Source organism: Mustelus asterias, chromosome 17 (genome assembly GCF_964213995.1).
Source record: "Mustelus asterias chromosome 17, sMusAst1.hap1.1, whole genome shotgun sequence".
Lineage (NCBI taxonomy): Eukaryota > Metazoa > Chordata > Chondrichthyes > Carcharhiniformes > Triakidae > Mustelus > Mustelus asterias.
Window position 1 is genome coordinate 14,744,530 of NC_135817.1, and position 23,631 is coordinate 14,768,160.

Here is a 23,631-nt window from a genome sequence, read left to right on the forward strand (position 1 = left end):
TTACCACCTTCCCTACTCTTACTGAAACATCTATACCCCGGAACCTCCAACAACCATTCCTGTCCCTGTTCTTACCATGTCTCTGTAATGGCCACAACATCGTAGTCCCAGGTACCAATCCACGCTCCAAGTTCACCTACCTTATTCCGGATGCTCCTTGCATTGAAGTAGACACACTTCAACCCACCTTCCTGTCTGCCGGTACGCTCCTGCGACCTTGATACCCTCCTCAGTACCTCACTACACTCAACACTGGCTTCTGGACTACAGCTCGTTTTTCCCATCCCCTGACAAATTAGTTTAAACCCCCCCTGAAGAGCCGTAGCAAATTTCTCTCCCAGGATATTGGTGACCCTCTGGTTCAGGTGCAAACCGTCCTGTTTGTACAGGTCCCACCTTCCCCAGAATGTGCTCCAATTATCCATGTAACTGAAACCCTCCCTCCTACACCATCCCTGCAGCCACGTGTTTATCTGCACTCTCTCCCTGTTCCTCAACTCGCTAGCACGTGGCACCAGCAACAAACCAGAGATGACAACATGGTTTGTCCTGGCTCTCAGCTTCCACCCTAGCTCCCTAAATTCCTGTTTTAAATCCCCGTCCCTTCTCTTACCTAAGTCGTTGGTACCGATGTGTACCACGACTTGTGACTGTTCCCCCTCCCCCTTAAGGATCCTGAAAACACGGTCTGAGACGTCACGGACCCTGGCACCCGGGAGGCAACATACCATCCGTGAGTCTCTTTCGGTGCCACGGAATCTCCTATCTGTCCCTCTAACTGTCGAGTCCCCAATAACTATTGCTCTCCTGCTCTCCCCCCTTCCCTTCTGAGCCACAGGGACGGACTCAGTGCTGGAGATCTGGTCACCGTGGCTACTACTGGTAGGTCGCCCTCCCCAACAGTATCCAAAGCGGTATATTTGTTGCTGAGGGGAATGACCACAGGGGATCCCTGCACTGACTGCTTCCTCCCAGTCCCTCTCATCGTCACCCATCTATCTTCATTCCTCGGAGTAACTACATCCCTGAAGCTTCTATCTATGACCACCTCTGTTTAGTTCAAAGAAAAATATGACCGTCTCTTGCCAATTTTTTTGTTGTAGAGAATAGAAGAGATTATGAAAAGAACCAGACGAAGTGATACTGGAGAAACCAAGGTAAGCATAGCAATCTCATACTCACCCTTATGTTACAGACGGGAGGGGGGTCAAATTGAACTGCCCTGATTTCCCCACTCTCCCCGCACAATCGCTGGGGTTATATATATGATCTCTTTTTCTCTTCGGACCAGCATGACAGCACTCTCCACTCCCGTTCCTGCCTCTCGGTCGTCTCCAGCACGCAGCCTGAAGCCCACTGAGCAATTTAAACTAGGATTAATTCCCACTCACCTGAAGAAGGGGCTTGCAGCTCCGAAAGCTTGTGTGGCTTTTGCTACCAAATAAACCTGTTGGACTTTAACCTGGTGTTGTTAAACTTCTTACTGTTATATATATGTCCAGAATCAGACAACAGCCCAAATTCAGTAATCAGTCAAAAGATATGCAGGGTAGCTGGAGATGCGCAGGTTAGGTGGACTGGCCATGCTAAATTGCCCTTTAGTGTCCAAAGATGTGCAGGTTAGGTGGTCTGGCCGTGCTAAATTGCTCCTTAGTGTCCAAAGATGTGTAGGTTAGATAGATTGGTCATGGTATATTGCCCCTTAGTGTCCAAAGATGTGCAGGTTAGGTGGATTTGTCATGGTAAATTGCCCCTTAGTGTCGAAGGATGTGTAGGCCATGCTTCCAGTCCCGCTGAAGTTGACCACCCTGCTGCTGGGTCCTCTGGTGGCAGACTGGATAAGCCACGCAAATTGCTTTTGACTTTGGAGGGACTGGAAGATTCGGCCAGTGACCAATGGTGAGCTCATCTCCGGCAAGGGGAAACCTGCCGCAGGGGAGCTGGAAAGTTCCGGCTAGCGTTTCTGCTCATGATGTCAGTGCTATTTGTGGGAGCTTGCTCAGCACAAATTCCTGCAGTACAACAGTGACTAGGCTTCAAATGTACCTCACTGCCTGCAAAGCACTCTGAGAATTCCTGAAATTGTGAACGGCACTACAAAAATGCAGGTTTATTATTTTTCTTCTTCTTTCAAAATTCTGATTGTTCCACTTTTTATCCATTTTTCAGAAAGAAGAAATAAAAGCAGAAGTTGAGTCCACCACGAATGGGGAAAAGGAGCTTCAAAGCGCAGCAACTGTGAAAGAAGGTCTCATAGAATCATAGAAACCCTACAGTGCAGAAAGAGGCCATTTGGCCCATTGAGTCTGCACCGACCACAATCCCACCCAGGCCCTACCCCCATATCCCTACATATTTACCCGCTAACCCCTCTAACTTGCGCATCTCAAGACACTAAGGGACAATTTTAGCATGGCCAATCAACCTAACCCGCACATCTTTGGACTGTGGGAGGAAACCGGAGGAAACCCACGGAGACACGAGGAGAATGTGCAAACTCCACACAGACAGTGACCCGAGCCGGGAATCGAACCCAGGTCCCTGGAGCTGTGAAGCAGCAGTGCTAACCACTGTGCTACCGTGCTGGTCTGTTCTCCTTGTTTGCGCATCTTACCCCATTGTGATCATTCTCATTGAAAGCATGGTAGAGAACATGTTCGTACAAACTAACTCTGGAGTAAAAGTTGAAACAACCAAATGCCTCATCAGCTGCAGTCGGAAGTGACATTTTCCAAAATGACTGTGCAGTTTGCTTTGCTAAGGCCACTGTAGTGTAGCCTGACTTCTGTTGCTTTTGAGTTGTGATTATTTGAGTGATCAGTTATGTAGGGAAGATCTGTCTCCAAATGCAGCACATTATCTCATTCACGAGTTAAATACTGCAGATGTTGGAACTCTGAAATCAAAACAGAACAAAATAAACCCTGTAAATACTCAGCAAGTGTCTGTGGAAAGAGACACCGAGTTAACAATTTGGGAAGCTGACTTTTCCTCAGGACTGCTGACAAAAGATCATTGGGTGGAATTTTATCAGCTCATCCCACCCATTGACATCCATGCGTTATGGGGCTTGCGAGCGACCGCGGGCCCCTACAATTGCTGGGGCGGGGGTGGGAGTGGAGCTGGCTGCAGTAGCAGGGGCTCGACAGCTCTCTCTCTCTCTGTCTGCCAGACCCCTGCAGTTGCTATTGAGAATGTGCAGAATCTGAGGTCTGCACGTGTACAGTAGCTCCTTCTACAAGCTAGCTGGCAAATTAAGCCCAGCCTGCCTGCAGCAGCTAGGAATGGTCTAGACCATTTTTTTCAGTGACTAAGTGCATAAGATTGGCTGTGAAAACTCACCCAGTAAACGGAACTCTCCCATTTTCACACAAGCTGGACACTTAGAATCAATCTCATAAAATTCTGCCCATTGACTTGAAACGCTGGCCTGAATTTTCCTGGTCTTGTCGATCTTCGTTTGGAACTGGAATCAGGAAGAAATTTCCAAATTCTAGCATTGAGTTGGCTCCTTGATCCATTCTCAAACTCTACAGAAGTCCTGATCTCGCTCAATGCCCCAGAATCAGGGTTGTGACAATGGCGGGAACATTCAGCCCATTAACTCTGTGTCTCCTTCCACCCATCCTGTCGGCCTTGCTGAGTATTTGCAATGTTTTGTGATTTTATTTCATTGTCTTGCTTGTTGTGTGGAGGCATAACAGCACAAATTGTGGGAATCAGTCTGTCGGACAACAGGATTATAGGAATGCATTTGATATTTATTACTTCCCCATATCAAGATCAGAGAACTAATAAGCAGTAATCAGAGTGCTGCAGTTTGTCTCGTTCTTAGAGTTGTGGTTAGTATTTCAGGAGCTTTTTTTTTCAGGTCTCTTTCTGCTGTTAATCAGCCTGATTGCAATAGCAGTTATACTACACACAGTGAACTGAGAGCTATTTCAGTCTCCCACTCCTGCAGTGATAGAGTGAGGATTTATTCTCGCAGTCCGCATCAGCACTCAGATTCTGATTCTGAAGCCAGTTTACAGTTTCAGTCATATTGCTTGCCATTGGCTTAATATCTGGAGCATTTTTTGCCCAGAGAATGTGCAATCCTACCATATACAGTCAAAGAGTCTCAGAGATATAAAGTACGGAAACAGGCCCAACCGGTCCATGCTGATCATGGTGCCCCCCAGCTAGTCCCAGTTGCCCACGTTTGGTCCATATCCCTCTAACCCCTTCCCATCCATGTACTTATCCAAATACTTTTTAAATGTTGCTATTGTATCTGCCTCAACTACTTTCTCTGGCTGCTCATTCCATATGCGCACCACCATCTGTATGAAGAAGTTGCCCCTTAGGTCCCTCTCACCTTCAACCTATGCCCTCTATTCATAGAATCATAGAATCCCTACAGTGCAGAAGGAGCCCATTCAGCCATCGAGTCTGCACAATCCCACCCAGGCCCTATCCCCGTAACCCCACGTATTTACTCTGGGAATCCCCCTGACACCAATTTAGCATAGCCATTTAACCTAACCTGCACATGGAAAAGAAGAATCATAGAATCTCTACAGTGCAGAAGGAGGCCATTCAGTCCATTGAGTCTGCACCGACCACAATCCCACCCAGGCCCTATCCCCCTAACCCTACCTATTTACCCTAGCTAGTCCCTCTGACATTAAGGAGCAATTTACCATGGCCAATCAACCTAACCCGCACATCTTTGGACGTGGGAGGAAACCGGAGCATCCAGAGGAAACCCATGCAGACACGTGGAGAATGTGCAATCTCCACACAGACAGTCACCCGCGGCCAGAATGGAACCCCGGTCCCTGGCACTGTGGGGCAGCAATGCTAATCATAGTGCCACAGTGCCACCCTCAAGTTTTGGACACCCCTACCCTGGGGAAAAGACCAGTCTGCATTCATTAATATAAAAGAAATAAAGTAACAGTTTTCATGGTTAAAAAGGGACTAATACGTTAAAGGAAAGTAAATAAAACATTGGCTTACTGTGGGCACAGATGGGAACTGGCTGTCCTGGTGGTGTGTGAAGCAAGGTACTCAGACAAAGGCAAAATACTGCGGATGTTGGTATCTGAAACAAAAACAGAAAGTGCTGGAAAATCTCAGCAGGTCTGACAGCATCTGACAGAGAATAGAGCCAACGTTTCTAGTCTGAATGACCATTCGTCAGAGCTGGTTCGTCAGAGGTACTCTAATTGATGGCTCCCACACATTGACTTGTCCACCTTGTTGGAGGGGACAGGGTTAGTGCTCCTAATCTCGAGCTTTGTGCAACTCCGAATCTGAGACTAATAAGAGGTAGACTGATCACCATGCCCAGTTCCTGATGTGCATTCCCACTGCGTGAATCTCTACACCCCAGGACAGTGAAGTTTAATTTTGCTCCCGCCAATGGTTGCCTCATTATTTAGCTGAGAGTTCTATGGTTTGCAGATGACCTGAATAGCTAATGTGTAGCCATCATTTATAAAATGATAACACTTGGATCTTTCTTTCTTGGTTTAATATGGGAACTTTGATGTGTCGGGATATGGGGATAGTGCAGGGAAATTGTATTGAAGCAGAAGATCAGCCATGATCTCATTGAGTGGTGGAGCAGGTTCAAAGTGCTGAATGGCCTCCTCCTGTTGTTCTTATGTTCCTTTTGTTCTTATGAATCAGCAGTTGCATCATTTTATAATGATTAAAATGAGTTCAGGGACATATATATATAAACTCCGATCTGTTACGTTCCAGTGGAGGTCGACAAGGGATCGGTCAGTGTGGAGGAAAAGCAGCCAGAGGAGGCCCAGTGTCCAGTGGCCCTGGTTGAGACGGTGCCAGAGCTGGATGCAGTCACTGGAGCTGAACCAGTGGATAATGTGGATGAGCAGCCCAACAGTGTGGATGAGTCAACAGATGAGCCGCAGTCAATGGATGTGAGGTAGGGTGGATTGCCAATGCCCGTTCTTATATCCTGAAAGGAACTGTTGCAAAGATTGTGACACCAAACCAGCAGGACCTGAATTTTAACCTGTGTAATCCTGGAGACTTTTCCTCAATATTATGCTGGGGAATATGCTCTAAACTGCAGTGGGTGCAGTACAAAATAGGGCGAGCAATTTAATGTGGTAAGCTTAGCTTGTAGGTTATTTGGCTAATAGTGAAGTTGAGCTAAAATCAGAAAATGCTGGAAAAGACCAGCGGGTCTGGCAGCATCTGTGGAGAGAAAGAAAACAGAGTTAAGGGGTGGGATTTTCTGGTCCCGCCCACCCCAAGACTGGAAATGTCTGCCCGAGGTCAACAGACCTTTAAATGGCCTGCCAAATTTTCCATCTGGCCCCAAACGATTTTCACGGCAAGCGAACATTTACCCAGACGTTTTGAGTCCATGCGAGTCTGCAGAGTGACACGATAGCACAGTGGTTAGCACTGTTGTCTCACAGCACCAGGGACCTGGGTTCCTCCCACACTCCAAAGGTTAGGTAGATTCACCATGCCAAATTGCCCTAGTGTCAGGGAGATTACCAGGGTAAAATACGTGAGGCTATGGAGAGAGGGCCTGAATGGGATTGTTGTCGGTGTAGTCTTGATGGACCAAATGGCCTCTTTCTACACTGGAGGGATTCTATGATTTTAAAGCCAGGGAAAAATGTGATGGACTTTATACTGTTTAAGAGAGAGGGGGGGGGCAGCGTACACCAGTGAACACATGGTTGACGGCTGATGACATGTGATACAAGTTAGGATATTCAGCACAAATCAGGTGATGTCCAAATTATGGAGGATTGAACATGAGTCCAGCCAGGAGTGAGTTTGAATAGTCAAATTTAGAGGGAATAAAGGGAAAGTTGAAGGTTTCAACAGCAAAAGAGATAAGACCGGGGAGGAGTTTGACAGTGTCATGGAAGTGGAAATAGGCGGTCTTAGTAATGGCGGGAGTATACGGTCAAAAGCTCAACTCAGAGTCAACTTTGGGACGTCAAAGTTGCAAATGGTGTGGTTCAGTCTCAGGCATGGAGGGGGAAGGGGCGTCAGGCAGGGGGAGGGAAGGGGCGTCAGGGAGGGGGAGGGAAGGGGCGTCAGGCAGGGGGAGGGAAGGGGCGTCAGGCAGGGGGAGGGAAGGAGCGTCAGGCAGGGGGAGGGAAGGGGCGTCAGGCAGGGGGAGGGAAGGGGCGTCAGGCAGGGGGAGGGAAGGGGCGTCAGGCAGGGGGAGGGAAGGGACGTCAGGCAGGGGGAGGGAAGGAGCGTCAGGCAGGGGGAGGGAACGGAGCGTCAGGCGGGAGGGTGAAGGACAAGGCGTCAGGCAGGGGGAGGGAAGGAGCGTCAGGTGGGGGGGTGAAGGACAAGGCGTCAGGCAGGGGGAGGGAAGGAGCGTCAGGTGGGGGGGTGAAGGACAAGGCGTCAGGCAGGGGGAGAGGTGGAGCATCAGGTAGGGAGGGGGAAGAACAGGGAGTCAGGCAGGCGGAGGGACGGAGCATTAGGCAGGGGGAGGGATGGAGCGTCAGGCAGGGGGAGGGACAGGGAGTCAGGCAGGGGGAGGAATGGAGCCTCAGACAGAGGAAGGGATGGTGGGTCAGGCAGGGGGAAGAACAGGGGGTCAGGCAGGGAGGGGGAGGGACAGAGCGTTAGGCAGGGGGAGGGACGGAGCGTTAGGCAGGGGGAGGGACGGAGCGTTAGGCAGGGGGAGGGACGGAGCGTTAGGCAGGGGGAGGGACAGAGCGTTAGGCAGGGGGAGGGACAGAGCGTTAGGCAGGGGGAGGGACAGAGCGTTAGGCAGGGGAAGGGACAGAGCGTTAGGCAGGGGGAGGGACAGAGCGTTAGGCAGGAGGAGGGACAGAGCGTTAGGCAGGGGGAGGGACAGGGAGTCAGGCAGGGGGAGGGACAGAGCGTTAGGAAGGGGGAGGGACAGAGCGTTAGGCAGGGGGAGGGACAGGGAGTCAGGCAGGGGGAGGGACAGAGCGTTAGGCAGGGGGAGGGACAGAGCGTTAGGCAGGGGGAGGGACGGAGCGTTAGGCAGGGGGAGGGACGGAGCGTTAGGCAGGGGGAGGGACGGAGCGTTAGGCAGGGGGAGGGACGGAGCGTTAGGCAGGGGGAGGGACGGAGCGTTAGGCAGGGGGAGGGACGGAGCGTTAGGCAGGGGGAGGGACAGAGCGTTAGGCAGGGGGAGGGACAGAGCGTTAGGCAGGGGGAGGGACAGAGCGTTAGGCAGGGGGAGGGACAGAGCGTTAGGCAGGGGAAGGGACAGAGCGTTAGGCAGGGGGAGGGACAGAGCGTTAGGCAGGAGGAGGGACAGAGCGTTAGGCAGGGGGAGGGACAGGGAGTCAGGCAGGGGGAGGGACAGAGCGTTAGGCAGCGGGAGGGACAGAGCGTTAGGCAGGGGGAGGGACAGGGAGTCAGGCAGGGGGAGGGACAGAGCGTTAGGCAGGGGGAGGGACAGAGCGTTAGGCAGGGGGAGGGACAGAGCGTTAGGCAGGGGGAGGGACAGAGCGTTAGGCAGGGGGAGGGACAGAGCGTTAGGCATGGGGAGGGACAGAGCGTTAGGCAGGGGGAGGGACAGGGAGTCAGGCAGGGGGAGGGACAGAGCGTTAGGCAGGGGGAGGGACAGAGCGTTAGGCAGGGGGAGGGACAGAGCGTTAGGCAGGGGAAGGGACAGAGCGTTAGGCAGGGGGAGGGACAGAGCGTTAGGCAGGAGGAGGGACAGAGCGTTAGGCAGGGGGAGGGACAGGGAGTCAGGCAGGGGGAGGGACAGAGCGTTAGGCAGGGGGAGGGACAGAGCGTTAGGCAGGGGGAGGGACAGGGAGTCAGGCAGGGGGAGGGACAGAGCGTTAGGCAGGGGGAGGGACAGAGCGTTAGGCAGGGGGAGGGACAGAGCGTTAGGCAGGGGGAGGGACAGAGCGTTAGGCAGTGGGAGGGACAGAGCGTTAGGCATGGGGAGGGACAGAGCGTTAGGCAGGGGGAGGGACAGGGAGTCAGGCAGGGGGAGGGACAGAGCGTTAGGCAGGGGGAGGGACGGAGCGTTAGGCAGGGGGAGGGACGGAGCGTTAGGCAGGGGGAGGGACGGAGCGTTAGGCAGGGGGAGGGACGGAGCGTTAGGCAGGGGGAGGGACGGAGCGTTAGGCAGGGGGAGGGACGGAGCGTTAGGCAGGGGGAGGGACGGAGCGTTAGGCAGGGGGAGGGACGGAGCGTTAGGCAGGGGGAGGGACGGAGCGTTAGGCAGGGGGAGGGACGGAGCGTTAGGCAGGGGGAGGGACGGAGCGTTAGGCAGGGGGAGGGACGGAGCGTTAGGCAGGGGGAGGGACGGAGCGGTAGGCAGGGGGAGGGACGGAGCGTTAGGCAGGGGGAGGGACGGAGCGTTAGGCAGGGGGAGGGACGGAGCGTTAGGCAGGGGGAGGGACGGAGCGTTAGGCAGGGGGAGGGACAGAGCGTTAGGCAGGGGGAGGGACGGAGCGTTAGGCAGGGGGAGGGACGGAGCGTTAGGCAGGGGGAGGGACGGAGCGTTAGGCAGGGGGAGGGACAGAGCGTTAGGCAGGGGGAGGGACAGAGCGTTAGGCAGGGGGAGGGACAGAGCGTTAGGCAGGGGGAGGGACAGAGCGTTAGGCAGGGGGAGGGACAGAGCGTTAGGCAGGGGGAGGGACAGAGCGTTAGGCAGGGGGAGGGACAGAGCGTTAGGCAGGGGGAGGGACAGAGCGTTAGGCAGGGGAAGGGACAGAGCGTTAGGCAGGAGGAGGGACAGAGCGTTAGGCAGGGGGAGGGACAGGGAGTCAGGCAGGGGGAGGGACAGAGCGTTAGGCAGGGGGAGGGACAGAGCGTTAGGCAGGGGGAGGGACAGGGAGTCAGGCAGGGGGAGGGACAGAGCGTTAGGCAGGGGGAGGGACGGAGCGTTAGGCAGGGGGAGGGACGGAGCGTTAGGCAGGGGGAGGGACGGAGCGTTAGGCAGGGGGAGGGACGGAGCGTTAGGCAGGGGGAGGGACGGAGCGTTAGGCAGGGGGAGGGACGGAGCGTTAGGCAGGGGGAGGGACAGAGCGTTAGGCAGGGGGAGGGACAGAGCGTTAGGCAGGGGGAGGGACAGAGCGTTAGGCAGGGGGAGGGACAGAGCGTTAGGCAGGGGGAGGGACAGAGCGTTAGGCAGGGGGAGGGACAGGGAGTCAGGCAGGGGGAGGGACAGAGCGTTAGGCAGGGGGAGGGACAGAGCGTTAGGCAGGGGGAGGGACAGAGCGTTAGGCAGGGGGAGGGACAGGGAGTCAGGCAGGGGGAGGGACAGAGCGTTAGGCAGGGGGAGGGACAGAGCGTTAGGCAGGGGGAGGGACAGGGAGTCAGGCAGGGGGAGGGACGGAGCGTTAGGCAGGGGGAGGGACGGAGCGTTAGGCAGGGGGAGGGACGGAGCGTTAGGCAGGGGGAGGGACGGAGCGTTAGGCAGGGGGAGGGACGGAGCGTTAGGCAGGGGGAGGGACGGAGCGTTAGGCAGGGGGAGGGACGGAGCGTTAGGCGGGGGAGGGACGGAGCGTTAGGCAGGGGGAGGGACGGAGCGTTAGGCAGGGGGAGGGACGGAGCGTTAGGCAGGGGGAGGGACGGAGCGTTAGGCAGGGGGAGGGACGGAGCGTTAGGCAGGGGGAGGGACGGAGCGTTAGGCAGGGGGAGGGACGGAGCGTTAGGCAGGGGGAGGGACGGAGCGTTAGGCAGGGGGAGGGACGGAGCGTTAGGCAGGGGGAGGGACGGAGCGTTAGGCAGGGGGAGGGACGGAGCGTTAGGCAGGGGGAGGGACGGAGCGTTAGGCAGGGGGAGGGACGGAGCGTTAGGCAGGGGGAGGGACGGAGCGTTAGGCAGGGGGAGGGACGGAGCGTCAGGCAGGGGGAGGGACGGAGCGTTAGGCAGGGGAAGTGGCGGAGTGTCAGGCAGGGGGAGGGATGGAGCCTCAGACAGAGGGAGGGATGGTGGGTCAGGCAGGGGGAGGGACGGGGGGGTCAGCCAGGGGGAGGGACGGGGGGTCAGGCACTGGGAGGGATTGGGAGTCAGCCAGGGGGAGGGACGGGTTGTCAGGCAGGGGGAGGGGGTGGAGCTGCTGTGATTGACTAAAGACAATGGCTTCAATCTTCACCAAAACGCTGTCACACTGATAATGCCACTAAAACAAGTAACCCAGTGGTCCAGGCTAATATCCTGGGGACACTGGGTTCAAATCCCATGGTAGCTGGAGAAATTTAAATTAAATTTATAAAAATGTGGAATATAAAGTTAGTCTTGGTAATGTTGACCATGACTATCATGAAGTATTGTAAAAACCCATCTGGTTCACTAATGTCCTTTCGGGAAGGAAATTTGCCGTCCTTGCCCAGTCTGGCCTACATGTGACATGGCTCACTGTCTGTGTGGAGTTTGCACATTCTCCTCGTGTCTACGTGGGTTTCCTCCGGGTGCTCCGGTTTCCTCCCACAGCCCAAAGATGTGCGGGTTAGGTTGATTGGCCATGCTAGATTGACCCTAGGTTTGCGGGGGATTATCATGATAAATATGTGAGGTCACGGGGATAGGGTGGGATTGTTATTGGTGCAGGCTCGATGGGCCTAATGGCCTCCTCCTACACTGTAGGGATTCTATGGGTTCCCTCACCATTCATGTGGGAATTGACATTATGTTTTCAGCCTTATAAAGAAATAAAATGAAGTCACTGAAACATGGCAGACACTTGGACGCAGCATAATCCCACAGACAGCAATGGCTAAATCATCTGTTTTGTTTGTTGAAGAATTCTGGGCTAATATTTATTGCCCCATCCCTAATTGCCCTTGAATGTCTGGCTAGGCCATTTCAGAGGATAATTTAAGAGTCAACCACATTGCTGTGGATCTGGAGTCACATATAGGCCTGACCAGGTAAGGACGGCAGATTTCCTTCCCGAAAGGACATTAGTGAACCAGATGGGTTTTTACAACAACTGAAATGGTTTCATAATCATCATTAGACCTTTAATTTTAGATTTCTATTGAATTCAAATTTCGCCATCCGCCATGATGGGATTTGAACCCAGTCTCCAGAGCATTACGCTGAATCTCTGGATTACTAGTCCAGTGACAATACCATTATGCCACTGCCTCCCCAATTGTTGGCCATGTCATGGGGAGAACTCCCCAGCTCTTTGAAGGGCTGAACTGAGAATTAGTCAGGATTATCGTGGTCATGCCATGGGAGTGGGACTTCAAACCTACAATCTTCTGACTCTGAAGTTGGAGTGACACTTCAATATTCTCGGTTCTCTGATGGATCGATTGATAACGGCTGACTAGGAAAAAGTTTCATGTTCACTGATTAGGTGGGGCAGTGTTTCCCAAACTATTTTCCAACCTGAACCCATTTTAACAGCTGTAAATTTAACACAATCTCAGCAAATGCAAAACAACTACATTCAGTATATAATCATTAAAGTTGACGTATCACAGATCAACAAACAAATCTGTGTTTTTAAAGTACAAGGCCAACGATTATTGCCCATCCCTAATTGCCCTTGAACTAAGTGTCTTGCTAGGCCATTTCAGCGGGCATTTAAGATTCAACCACATTGCTGTGGATCTGGAGTAACATGTAGGCTAGATCAGGTAATGACGGCAGCTTTCCTTCCCTTAAGGACATTCGTGAACCAGATGGATTTTTGACAATTGATGACAGTTTCATGGTCACCACAAAGATGTATTAATTGAATTTAAATTCCACCAGCTGCTGTGGTGAGATTTTAACCTAGGTCCCACAGAGACTGGATCTCTAGATTACTAGATTGCAGTGCCATTACCTCACTGTCTCACCCACTGTGGCATATTGTGTCACAATTATATATTGCTTGGACAGTGACCAGTTTGTCAAGACAAACCTGAGTTTCGGCCACCTCAGAGTGCAATTTGTTACCTTGCCTCCCTGTGAGCAGTTGTCAAGGCCGTTAAGTGAACAAAATAACATTTGAAAACTGCAGCATATGCTGTAATGACCAAATATGCAAGGATCAATCAGCGTTGACAACTCTAGTCATGTACCATTGAGTTAATACATTAAAAAAATTGTTATTGAAAAATATTGCCACAAGAACATAAAACCTCTCAGGCAAGCTGGACTCAGTGTAATGATGTGATTGGATCTCAGCCCATGTATGTACCAACATGGATGCATAGCTGAGTATCGGTGGCCATTTTGCTTGGGTGGAACGTTACAGCCCCCCCCACCCCCTCCAAATGTTGCCTCCCGCCTCCCCCCGTTGGCGGGATTTGTGGTCTCCCTGGAGTCAATGGGCTTCTGAAAATCTTGCCACATTTTATGGCCCTGTCTCTGCTGCTACGGGGTCATAATAGTGAAACAGAAAGATCTAGGGTTGCAAATACGTCATTTACTGAATGTGCAGGCAGGTATAAGCAGTAGCATTGTCTCTTTAGACATAGAGGCCTAGAGTACTAGGGAAGAGGAGGTAGATGAGATATTGGGACTGCAACAGGCAAGGTGCTGAGGAAGTTTGATGAGACCATTTAAAGGGAAGGGTTTTAATGGAGTGACTAGAGGAAGTCTGTGTTCTCTGGCTGTGAATCATCAAGGGTGACCAGAGGTTATCAATTAAACTGTCGCTGAGAGGGTGAGAGTGAGAGGTTAGGAGAAAGCTATTAGAATACAGAGCAAAGGGGAGCTTTATAACACAGGGAGGTTGAAGCAGAAAGCACGTGAGGGAAGAATGTAGATCAGTCAAGCTGATTTAGTTCTGTCGGCTGGATGGCCGGTTAGTGATATAGAGCAACAGCGTGGGTTCAATTCCCAAACCGGCTAAAGTTATTCATTCTCAACCTTGCCTCTCGCCTGAAGTATGATAATCCTGGGGTTAAAATCACCACCAGTCAGCTCTCCTTATTTTATTAGTCTATCAAGCAGGCCCTAAATTTTAACTTTCCTTGTCTGTCAGGGCAGGTGGAATATGAGGGGCGCATTAAAATGGAGGCTGCACCTTACCGCCTGCCTTCCCACTATGTCTCCATGACCTTCCACCCCATAAGATTTGGAACGATTGCTTTAAATGGTCAACAGAAACCGCTTGTTAATATTTCACAGTAAGTTACTGATTAGTGCATAAGAGCACTGCAGAAACAGATGCCAATCCACTTGTTCCTGCTGGCTGTTCTAAAAGACAGTGGATCACATTGTAAATGTTCGTGCTTTTTTTCAGCAGAGTTGTGACATTAAGCTCAGGTGATCAAGTATCTATAAAGAATTGCTGAGACTGCAGTACATATTTGAGACGGGAGCTGCAGTATATATTGACAGTGCAATCATATAGCTACATTGAGCACTCTTCTCTCCTTTTGCCCGGCCAACACTTGTCTCTGAATCCAACCAGAAACAGATGATCTGGGTATGCTTGCTATTTGTGGGAGTTTGTTGTGTGTACGTGAGCTGCCATATTTCCCAACATTGCAACAACGATCACAGGTCCAAAGTGTCACTCTTTCACCTTTTGGATCTCCCAGTAGTCGTAATTGTTCCATCAGTGAAAGCTTTCTCTATCAGTAAAAATCTATGGCTAAAAATTGTTTAATGTGTGAATTGGTGGAAAAATCTGCAACACCTGTTTGGCAGACACAATGGGCGGGATTTGACACCCTCACTTGGGCGAGACCATAAAATCCCGCCCGAGGCCAACAGGGGTTTCTGTTCTGGGAACCTCCGTTCTGGGAGGTGGTAGGTTTTTGGCCAATAAACTTGAAATTAGGTCCTGTGAGTGTACAGACACATTCAGAATGAATGATATCCTCCTTTATGCAAATAGTGACATTAACTTATTTAAAATTGTAGTATTTTGGAGATGGAAGGAATTTTATACAAACAATGGATGCTGTGCCATAACTTTAGGATTAATGTTCTGTTATTTGATAGGTCAATACCCATTGACTGAATTAGGTAGCAGTAGGCATTCTGACGGTTCACAATTGTTTTATCGTGATATTATGGCGAGAATACTCTGGCCGTTCATGCTGGCGGGATCTTCCAGTCCCACTGGCGGCACAGCCCTGCCCCAGGTTTACCAGCGACATAGGGTGCAGTCAATGGGAAATCCCACCGCTGGCAAACAGCACGCCACCTCCTGCCGCGAGAAACACACTGTGGAGAGGCCAGAGAATCCCACCCAATGTTTCAGTTCAAATACCAGTTTCCCCTCTTCTCTCTGCTGGATCCTCTCCTTTCCAGAAGCCAATCCCCAAATCAGGGTAAACCCACCTCAAAAGTACAAGCTTCAGGAAGTGGAAACTACTTTCGATTCACTCGGAAGCAGGAATGGGTTTACTCTCAAAGGGATCTGCGTTTCTAACATTGTCACCCTTACTCACCCATGTCTCGAATGAAAGACTAGAATGGTTGACAAGGGAAGGGCCGTGGATGTCGTCTATATGGACTTTAGTAAAGCGTTTGACAAAGTCCCTCATGGTAGGTTGGTGCAAAAGGTTGGATCTCATGGGATAAAGGGGGAGGTGGCTAGATGGGTGGAGAACTGGCTTGGTCACCTGAAGAAGGGGCTTAGAGCCTCGAAAGCTTGTGTGGCTTTTGCTACCAAATAAACCTGTTGGACTTTAACCTGGTGTTGTTAAACTTCTTACTGTGTTTACCCCAGTCCAACGCCGGCATCTCCACATCTTGGTCACAGAAGACAGAGGGTGGTAGTGAAAGGGTCTTTTTCCGGCCTGGTATGGAAGGGCTTAGTTATGAGGGAGATTGGGTAAACTAGGGTTGTTCTCACTGGAAAGACGGAGGATGAGGGGTGACCTAATAGAGGTGTATAAAATTATGAAAGGCATGGATAGGGTGAATGGTGGGAAGCTTTTTCCCAGGTCAGTGGTGACGTTCACGAGGGGTCATAGGTTCAAGGTGAGGGGGCGGGGGTGGTTTAACACTGATATCAGAAGGACATATTTTACACAGAGGGTGGTGGGGGCCTGGAATGCGCTGCCAGGCAAGGTGGTGGAGGCGGACACACTGGGGAACGTTTAAGACTTATCTAGATAGCCACATGAATGGAGTGGGAATGGAGGGATACAAAAGAATGGTCTAGTTTGGACCAGGGAGCGGCGCGGGCTTGGAGGGCCGAAGGGCCTGTTCCTCTGCTGTATTGTTCTTTGTTCTTATTATCAACATCGAGATGATGATGACTTGTAAATGTGGGCTTCCCAATTCATTCTGTAGTGTGGTGCTTTGTTTCTAGCCCTATGTCAAAGGATGATGGTATCTCTATCCCGGAGTTCTCACCACTCAATGAAGTGAGCCATATGGTTGAGCTGCAGAAGGAACAAAACGGGTTGAGTGACGCCCAGGCTGTTGACGATCTCATTGACCTGACAGTTCATTCAACCTACGGCAAGATATCCCAGGACAAGATGAGCTTGGATGACTGTAACAAGAACTTGATTGAAGGACGGTGTATCTCGATGGAGAATCCTCTGATCACATCGCTGACTAAATCTGTTGAGGAAACCCATATACAAACATCAGCAGGTAAATCAGGCCAGCAATTCATAAAATGACTGAATCTGGTCACTATGTGTTAAGTTGCCCTGTAATCTATTTATCTTAGTTAGTTCATTCTACAGCCCATGGAAGAGGATTAACTTGGGTTTAATAGAATTTTGTCACATACCCCCACTTAGAGATATTAGAGAACATTGTCATGTACACCCACATGGGGGAGTGAGCAGTGTCCGGCAGTGGGGGTGGGGGGAGGGGAGGGGGATGGTTTGGTGGGCAGCGTTGGGTGGGGGTGAGCAGCATTGGGGGGAAGGGTGAGCAGTGTCGGGGAAGTGACAGGTCTACTTTAAATTGATGCAATTCTGTAATCTGATGACGGACCTAAAGGCTTGTCTTCAGTCCATGACAAGGGATGCGATTTCAGCACTGGGCATGCCACCCCTTGCTCATCGAAGCTGGTTTGGGGACCAGAATGTTCAAAGGACCTGTAATGTCCTAACTATGTTAGTGGTTGTGGGTTTTAACAGAAAGAAAAAGACGTAGTTTTCACACGTAGATTAAACTAACACACAGCCGGTTTTATTAAAGAGATGTTCTCTGCTCTGCACAGATACAAAACTGAAAGTAAAACTGAGCACACACCCTAATGACATCACCATCAAATCATGTGATCAGCTCTTAAAGCAACCTTAACCTTTTTAAAATATATAACTAAACCATTATGTAACAAACCATTTTTATGTATTTCAATAACTGTCCATGAGTTAATTGAGTTTTTTGAAGGGGTAACCAAGAAGGTAGATGAGGGCAGTGCAGTTGATGTTGTCTACATGGACTTTAGCAAGGCCTTTGACAAGGTACCGCATGGTAGGTTGTTGTATAAAGTTAAATCTCACAGGATCCAGGGTGAGGTATCTAAATGGATACAAAATTGGCTTATTGATAGAAGCCAGAGGGTGGTTGTAGAGAGTTATTTTCAAACTGGAGGCCTGTGACCAGCGGTGTGCCTTGGGGATCAGTGCTGGGCCCACTGTTATTTGTCATTTATATTAATGATTTGGATGAGAATATAGGGGGCATGGTTAGTAAGTTTGCAGATGACACCAAGATTGGTGGCATGGTGGACAGTGGGGAAGGTTATCTCCAATTGCAGCGGGATCTTGATCAATTGGGCCAGTGGGGTGACGAATAGCAGATGGAATTTAATTTAGACAAATGCGAGGTGATGCATTTTGGTAGATTGAACCAGGGCAGGAATTATTCAGTTAATGGTAGGGCGTTGGGGAGAGTTACAGAACAAAGAGATCTAGGGGTACATGTTCATAGCTCCTTGAAAGTGGAGTCACAGGTGGACAGAGTGGTGAAGGCGGCATTCAGCATGCTTGGCTTCAACAGTCAGAACATTGAATACAAGAGTTGGGACGTCTTGTTAAAGTTGTACAAGACATTGGTAAGGCCACACTTGGAATACTGTGTGCAATTCTGGTCACCCTATTATAGAAAGGATATTATTAAACTAGAAAGAGTGCAAAAAAGATTTACTAGGATGCTACCGGGACTTGATGGATTGAGTTATAAGGAGAAGCTGAATAGCATGGGACTTTTTTCTCTGGAGCGTAGGAGGCTGAGGGGTGACCTCATAGAGGTCTATAAAATAATGAGGGGCATAGACAAGGAAACACGATGACATTAGTTAGTCAATATCTTTTCCCAAAGGTAGGGGAGTCTAAAACTAGAGGGCATAGGTTTAAGGTGAGAGGGGAGAGATACAAAAGTGTCCAGAGGGGCAATTTTTTCACACACAGGGTGGTGAATGTCTGGAACAAGCTGCCAGAGGTAGTAGTAGAGGCGGGTACAATTTTATCTTTTAAAAAGCATTTAGATAGTTACATGGGTATGATGGGTATAGAGGGATATGGGCCAAATGCGGGCAATTGGGATTAGCTTAGGGGTTTTAAAAAAAAGGGCGGCATGGACAAGTTGGGCCGAAGGGCCTGCTTCCATGCTGTAAATCTCTATGACTCTTTGACTGGAGAATATGTCAACCTCTCTGGCTCTGGCCTGTATGTCCACTGCACTTTATGAAGTGGATATATCAGTTAAAAGCTTGCCTTACCTGCTGCTCCCATACTTGAAGATCAGAGCACCAATCTGTTCTTCTGGAGGAAGGCCAGGACCTAGAGAGAGATTGCAGTAGTTGAGAGGGGGAGATGGCATTGGGTCGGCTGATTGTGGGGTCTATAAGGAGCCATTTATTGGGGAGTGGGGGAGGAGAGGGTGGAAACACTCCTTCTCCTTCTGACCCACAGGCTGTGCTGTAAAGACAATTAACCAAAGCGGTGCCCTCTGTCTCTCCGCCTGTCATCTGTCAGGTTACCCACAGCCAAGGAAACACGATGACATTAGTTATTAGGTAAAAAGTAAAGTCGCCATAGTCTCAGATGACCTTTGAGGGGAGAGTTGACTGGTGGTGATTTAACCTGAGGATCACCACACCTCAGGCAAGGGGCAAGGTTGAGAAGGCCATGAATAATCTCAGCCGGTACGGGAATTGAACCTGTGCTGTTGGCCTCGCTCCGCATCACAAACCAGCCATCCAGCTAACTGAGCTAAAATCCTGTATAAATGGCTGAACTGCAGCTGGGGCCACACCATCATCAAGGAGGATTTGGATATAACTCTTCGGGTGAAGGGTTGGGGGGAAGGCGAGGTCAGGCTTTTGAGTTAGATGATCAGCCATGATCCTAATGAATGGCAGAGTGGGCTCGTAGGGCCGAATGGCCTCCTCCTGCTCGTATTTCCTATGTTCCTCTGAGAGTGGATTGTCCCCCTCTTCCACCTCACCTCTGTGTTAGAAATGGAGATGTTGGGTTTCAGACCTTCCCATTTTTATTTCTCACCTGCCGTACATCCACCCATTCCTGGGATTAACTGTGTCCTTTTGATGTTTCTTTGATTGTGAGATTGTTTGTCCTTTTTGTCGATACCATCACTGATTGCACATGGAATTGTGTTAAAAGGGAACCAATGAGCTTGTCAAAGAGAAACGGTTTCCTTCGATGGGAAATCCAGAAGTGGGGGGAGGAGTGGGGCATATTCTTTTAATGAACTGTTTAGAAGTGAATTCAGGGTGCACTTATTCACATACTGATTAGTGAAGCTCTTTCCTATGGGGTTTCCTCCGAAAGATATGCTGGTTAGGTGCATTGACCATGCTAAATTCTCCCTCAATGTACCTGAACAGGCACCGGAATTTTCACCGTAACTTCATTAACACTGCAATGTGACACTAATAAATAGAAGCTGTAGAAGAGGGGCGGGGGGGGGGGGGCGGGGGCGGGGGGGTGGTTGCATTTCAAGACCAGGAGCAAGTGGATTTATGTTGTGAGGGATGTGGGACGAAGCTGGGTGCACAGGGTTGAGAAGCAGACCAGCCCAAACTGAGTGAACAGTGGAACTGGCTCGAGGAACTGAATGGACTATTCCTGTTCCTGTTGATGGAGTTTTCCAGCCCTGTCCACTGCAGGAATCATCATGGGGGGATGGATAATTTGACGAACCAGCGAAAGGTCTGTTGACTTTGGGCGGGAATTTTCCGGCAGGACCGGAAAACCCTGCGCTTCCCTTTTCCTGGAATTTGAATGTTGGCTGGGTAGAGCTGGATTTCGAAGAAGGCATAGCAAAGAACATTGTTTCGTTCACTTCTTCAGAAAAAGGTGACCACCTTTTTTTTAACATACTGGTGCAGAAATGTTCCCATAACCCTCAAAGCTGACGAGTTGTTTTTGTCCCTTTTCTAGAGCTTTGAACAAGTAGGACAGGGGTGCGAAAGACTTGCTTCAGTCAGTCCAACATCACTCTGACTCTGAAGACTTGTGTGTTACCTTGACAAGATTCATGTAGCCTTCATGGACATGCTGGAAAAACAGTGATCCTTCATGCAACAGTTCAAATCATCCGTATTAAATGCAGATCTTTCTTTTTACAAATATGATTCTGTAAATGTTGTCGCTGGCCAGAGTGCTCAGTTAGAGCAACAGCCTTGAGTGTCATTCATCCTGCAATTAAATTACTGCAGTAAAAGCTCATTCACCTTTACTGAGAGAACAATTTTTAATGATCCCTCTATCAGTCAGGTGAAATGCTACCCACATTTCAAGATAGACATGAGTCTCAATGATAATGACTTCGCTTTTGCCGGCTTCTCCTATTTCTTCTTCACAAAAAAAACTTTATATTGAAACCACTGAGTGAATTTCCCCAAAGACGTGTTTGTTTAATTGCAGTTTGAATGGATCTGGCAGTAGGGCACAGTGTGGATTAAGGAACATTGTAACATGTTTTAGAAAACTCAGGTATTCTTCTGCGGTAACTGAATGTTAATTTTGGAGTAGATGTTAAAACTGTTTTATTATGATTCTCAAAGCTTTATTGCACCATATTTAATTATAGCTTTTTATAATGAATTTTTTCTGCAAGTACTAGAACCTTTACTGATTTTTTAATGATAAAAATGGATTGTGCAATCCTTCTCATCTTCAGTTGCTAAATTAGTATTAAGTATCCAGATGCAGTATTATATTTGGTTTACTGCTACTTTAGACTTTTAAGATCAAATGTCCTTAAAGCAACACAATATTGTGCCTCTCATGAAAGCACTACATTAGTGAAAAAACAAAGCATATTTTGCCTGCAATTTGTCACCTAGAAAGTTTCTTTTTGAAAAATTGAGTTGTCCACTGGTGAGAAATCAGACTTACAAGCCTGCAATAAAAGGCTGGAAGAATAGCTGGCTACACACCCAGAGTCCGTGTACTGAATGGATGTATATCATGATTGAAAAGTGATTCAGGATCCAAGATTGTGAGCGGTGATTTTTTTTCAAAAGCAAACTGCTTTTTAGCTCTTCAATACATGTTATTCTTTGGTGCCAAGTTTTGCTCAGGTTTTGAAAGCAAGACCAGGTACAATCTGTAGACTGAAGTAATATATGTATTGCTGGAAAATAATAACAGCACAGGTTGGAAATAATTTCACAGCTGCTTTGATCTTTTAGCAATTCTCACTTGCATGTCACAGCTGCAATGAGCTCCCTACAAAGGCAAATCTTTCTCCAAATTGTACAATCAAATATACAAAGAAATGTGAAAAGGACACCTTTGAAGGTGCTTTCATTACCTTAAGCATTGTGCTCAAAAGTAGTTAGCAGGGTCACTGGGGAAGAGTCTAGTTTGTATCGAGCACTTTTGAGGAACAGGCACCCTCTGTGCTTTGTAACCATAAAGATAATGATAGTATAGTTAAAATACACCATACACTATAATTGATTTTGAGGTTTGATGTTAACCCTGTGACTTATTCCTAAAAAAAACAAACGTATTTGTAGATCTAGATTGGGTTACCAAAATTGCAGGATTATCCTGGAATTTCCAGGAATTGAAGATTGATCTCTTAGAAACAGTGGTGAGAATAGCCCAGGAGAAAAATCATAGGGACGTGAAAAATATTGCAGTTACTCTTCATTTTCTTTGAACTCTCCTCATTTTTTAGTTATAAAAATGTGGGAGATGGGGAAAAAAGATTGTGACTGAAGAAGTCAACAGATGCCACCAGCAGGAATCCCTGTGCAAGAAGAGTTAGTGACCTTAGGCCCGAACCTTTCGGTTGAAGTAAATACCTCACCTCCCTCAGCCCTATTTCCTCTGTGGAGGTTGTATCTGTGTGTTGAACTCAGAGAGACTAACAGTCCCTCCTTTTGGTGATGGCAAGCTCCCAATTCCATTCAGTTCTTTTCTAATGTTTGCTTTTTTGCCACAAAAACTACCCAATGATAATTGTAGATGGTGAACAATAGGCAAGGAAACCAGAGTAGACGGTCCAAAGGAGTTTGAGAATGAAAGCAAAATGATGAAACACAAAGCCAACACTGGCAGGTGAGGTACAGAGTACAAAGGAGGATGCGTATTTGAGCAGAGTGGATGTCTGGCTTGGTAGTACAGGGTGTAGGGGCCTTGAGGAAGGGTTTGCTTAGGGCAGGCCTCACCTGTGCAAACTCCTGACTTTCAAGGTTAATTGGAGAAAAAATATTCTCCAGAAAATTGGGTTGGTTGCCTATTGCTGAAAAATTCTCGGAAGCCAAGAAAAGCAATGCGTATCTTTTGGGAAATACTAAATGTGAATTTGGCCAAATCTGCACCGCTGGCTTAACCTCTCTTGAAACCGCTGTGTATCGGCTTCTATAGGGTAGAATAACCAGCATTTCAGTGCTTATTAGGACAATGCCTAACTACTGAGCTATTGCTAATTGCGCACACACACACACACACACACACACACATAGGTCTGTTGCTTCAATGCACTAAATTGATCCGTTCTGTCCATGGATTGTTAACACCGTGAGGTTTGCATGCCACAATAGAGTCTGTACAAATGATCGCATTTCAGGATGCCACATGTACCACTTTCGTTGAACAATGACACAAATGTACAATAGCTTGTTGTGTAGTTGCTGATGTGTTAAATACTCCTGTCATCATGCACAGCATGTGTGCAATGCATCAATAAATTTTTATTTCAAACACTTCCCGACTGTGCCACTTGCATTGTTGAAATCATCACTCTTTAAAAAAAAGGGTAAGCCATGACTAATGGATTTATTTATCTTTAAAGTGAGGACTCATTGCATCAAAGAAAGATGGGGGCTAAAGGAAGAGTGAATCCTCCATAGTTCCAACCCCTTGGGTTAATATTCCTTTGAATGTGATTTTTAGAACAATGGTTAAGGCACAACATAGAATTTCTACATTGCCATTTTTAACAGGTTATCAATTTCCTTTTCAAATGTCAGCATTTACTGGCCAATCCTAGTTGCCCAATAAGGAGACAGTGATATGTTGTCTTCTTAAAACATTCCGTGTTGTGTAGGTAAATCCAGTGCCATTGGATCTAAACTCAGGAATGATGTCACGATGGCAATATACATCCAAGTTTGGAATAGTGTGTGACTTGGAGATGAAGATGTTATATTCAGTTATGGGATGTGAATGTTGATGGCGAGGCCAGTATTTTTACCCTCCCTAATTGCCCTTGAAGGTGATGGTGATCTGCTTTTCTGACCCATTACAGTCCATGTGGTGGAGGAAACCCAGAGTATTATTA

The 23,631-nt window shown here is 48.8% G+C and overlaps 1 protein-coding gene across 3 annotated transcripts in view; it reads left to right on the forward strand.

Moving 5' to 3' along the window:
• LOC144506342 (MAP7 domain-containing protein 2-like) overlaps positions 1 to 23,051 on the forward strand; it is a 93,726-nt gene extending 70,675 nt beyond the window's left edge. For all 3 annotated transcript variants that reach the window (XM_078232316.1, XM_078232315.1, XM_078232317.1), the window contains 5 exons: positions 1,104 to 1,157; positions 2,170 to 2,248; positions 5,752 to 5,938; positions 16,214 to 16,503; positions 20,274 to 23,051. In XM_078232316.1, coding sequence (XP_078088442.1) covers positions 1,104 to 1,157; positions 2,170 to 2,248; positions 5,752 to 5,938; positions 16,214 to 16,503; positions 20,274 to 20,281 — 618 coding nt within the window. In that variant the 3' untranslated portion in view covers positions 20,282 to 23,051. The remainder of the gene's footprint in view (positions 1 to 1,103; positions 1,158 to 2,169; positions 2,249 to 5,751; positions 5,939 to 16,213; positions 16,504 to 20,273) is intronic.
• Positions 23,052 to 23,631: the final 580 nt, after the last annotated feature.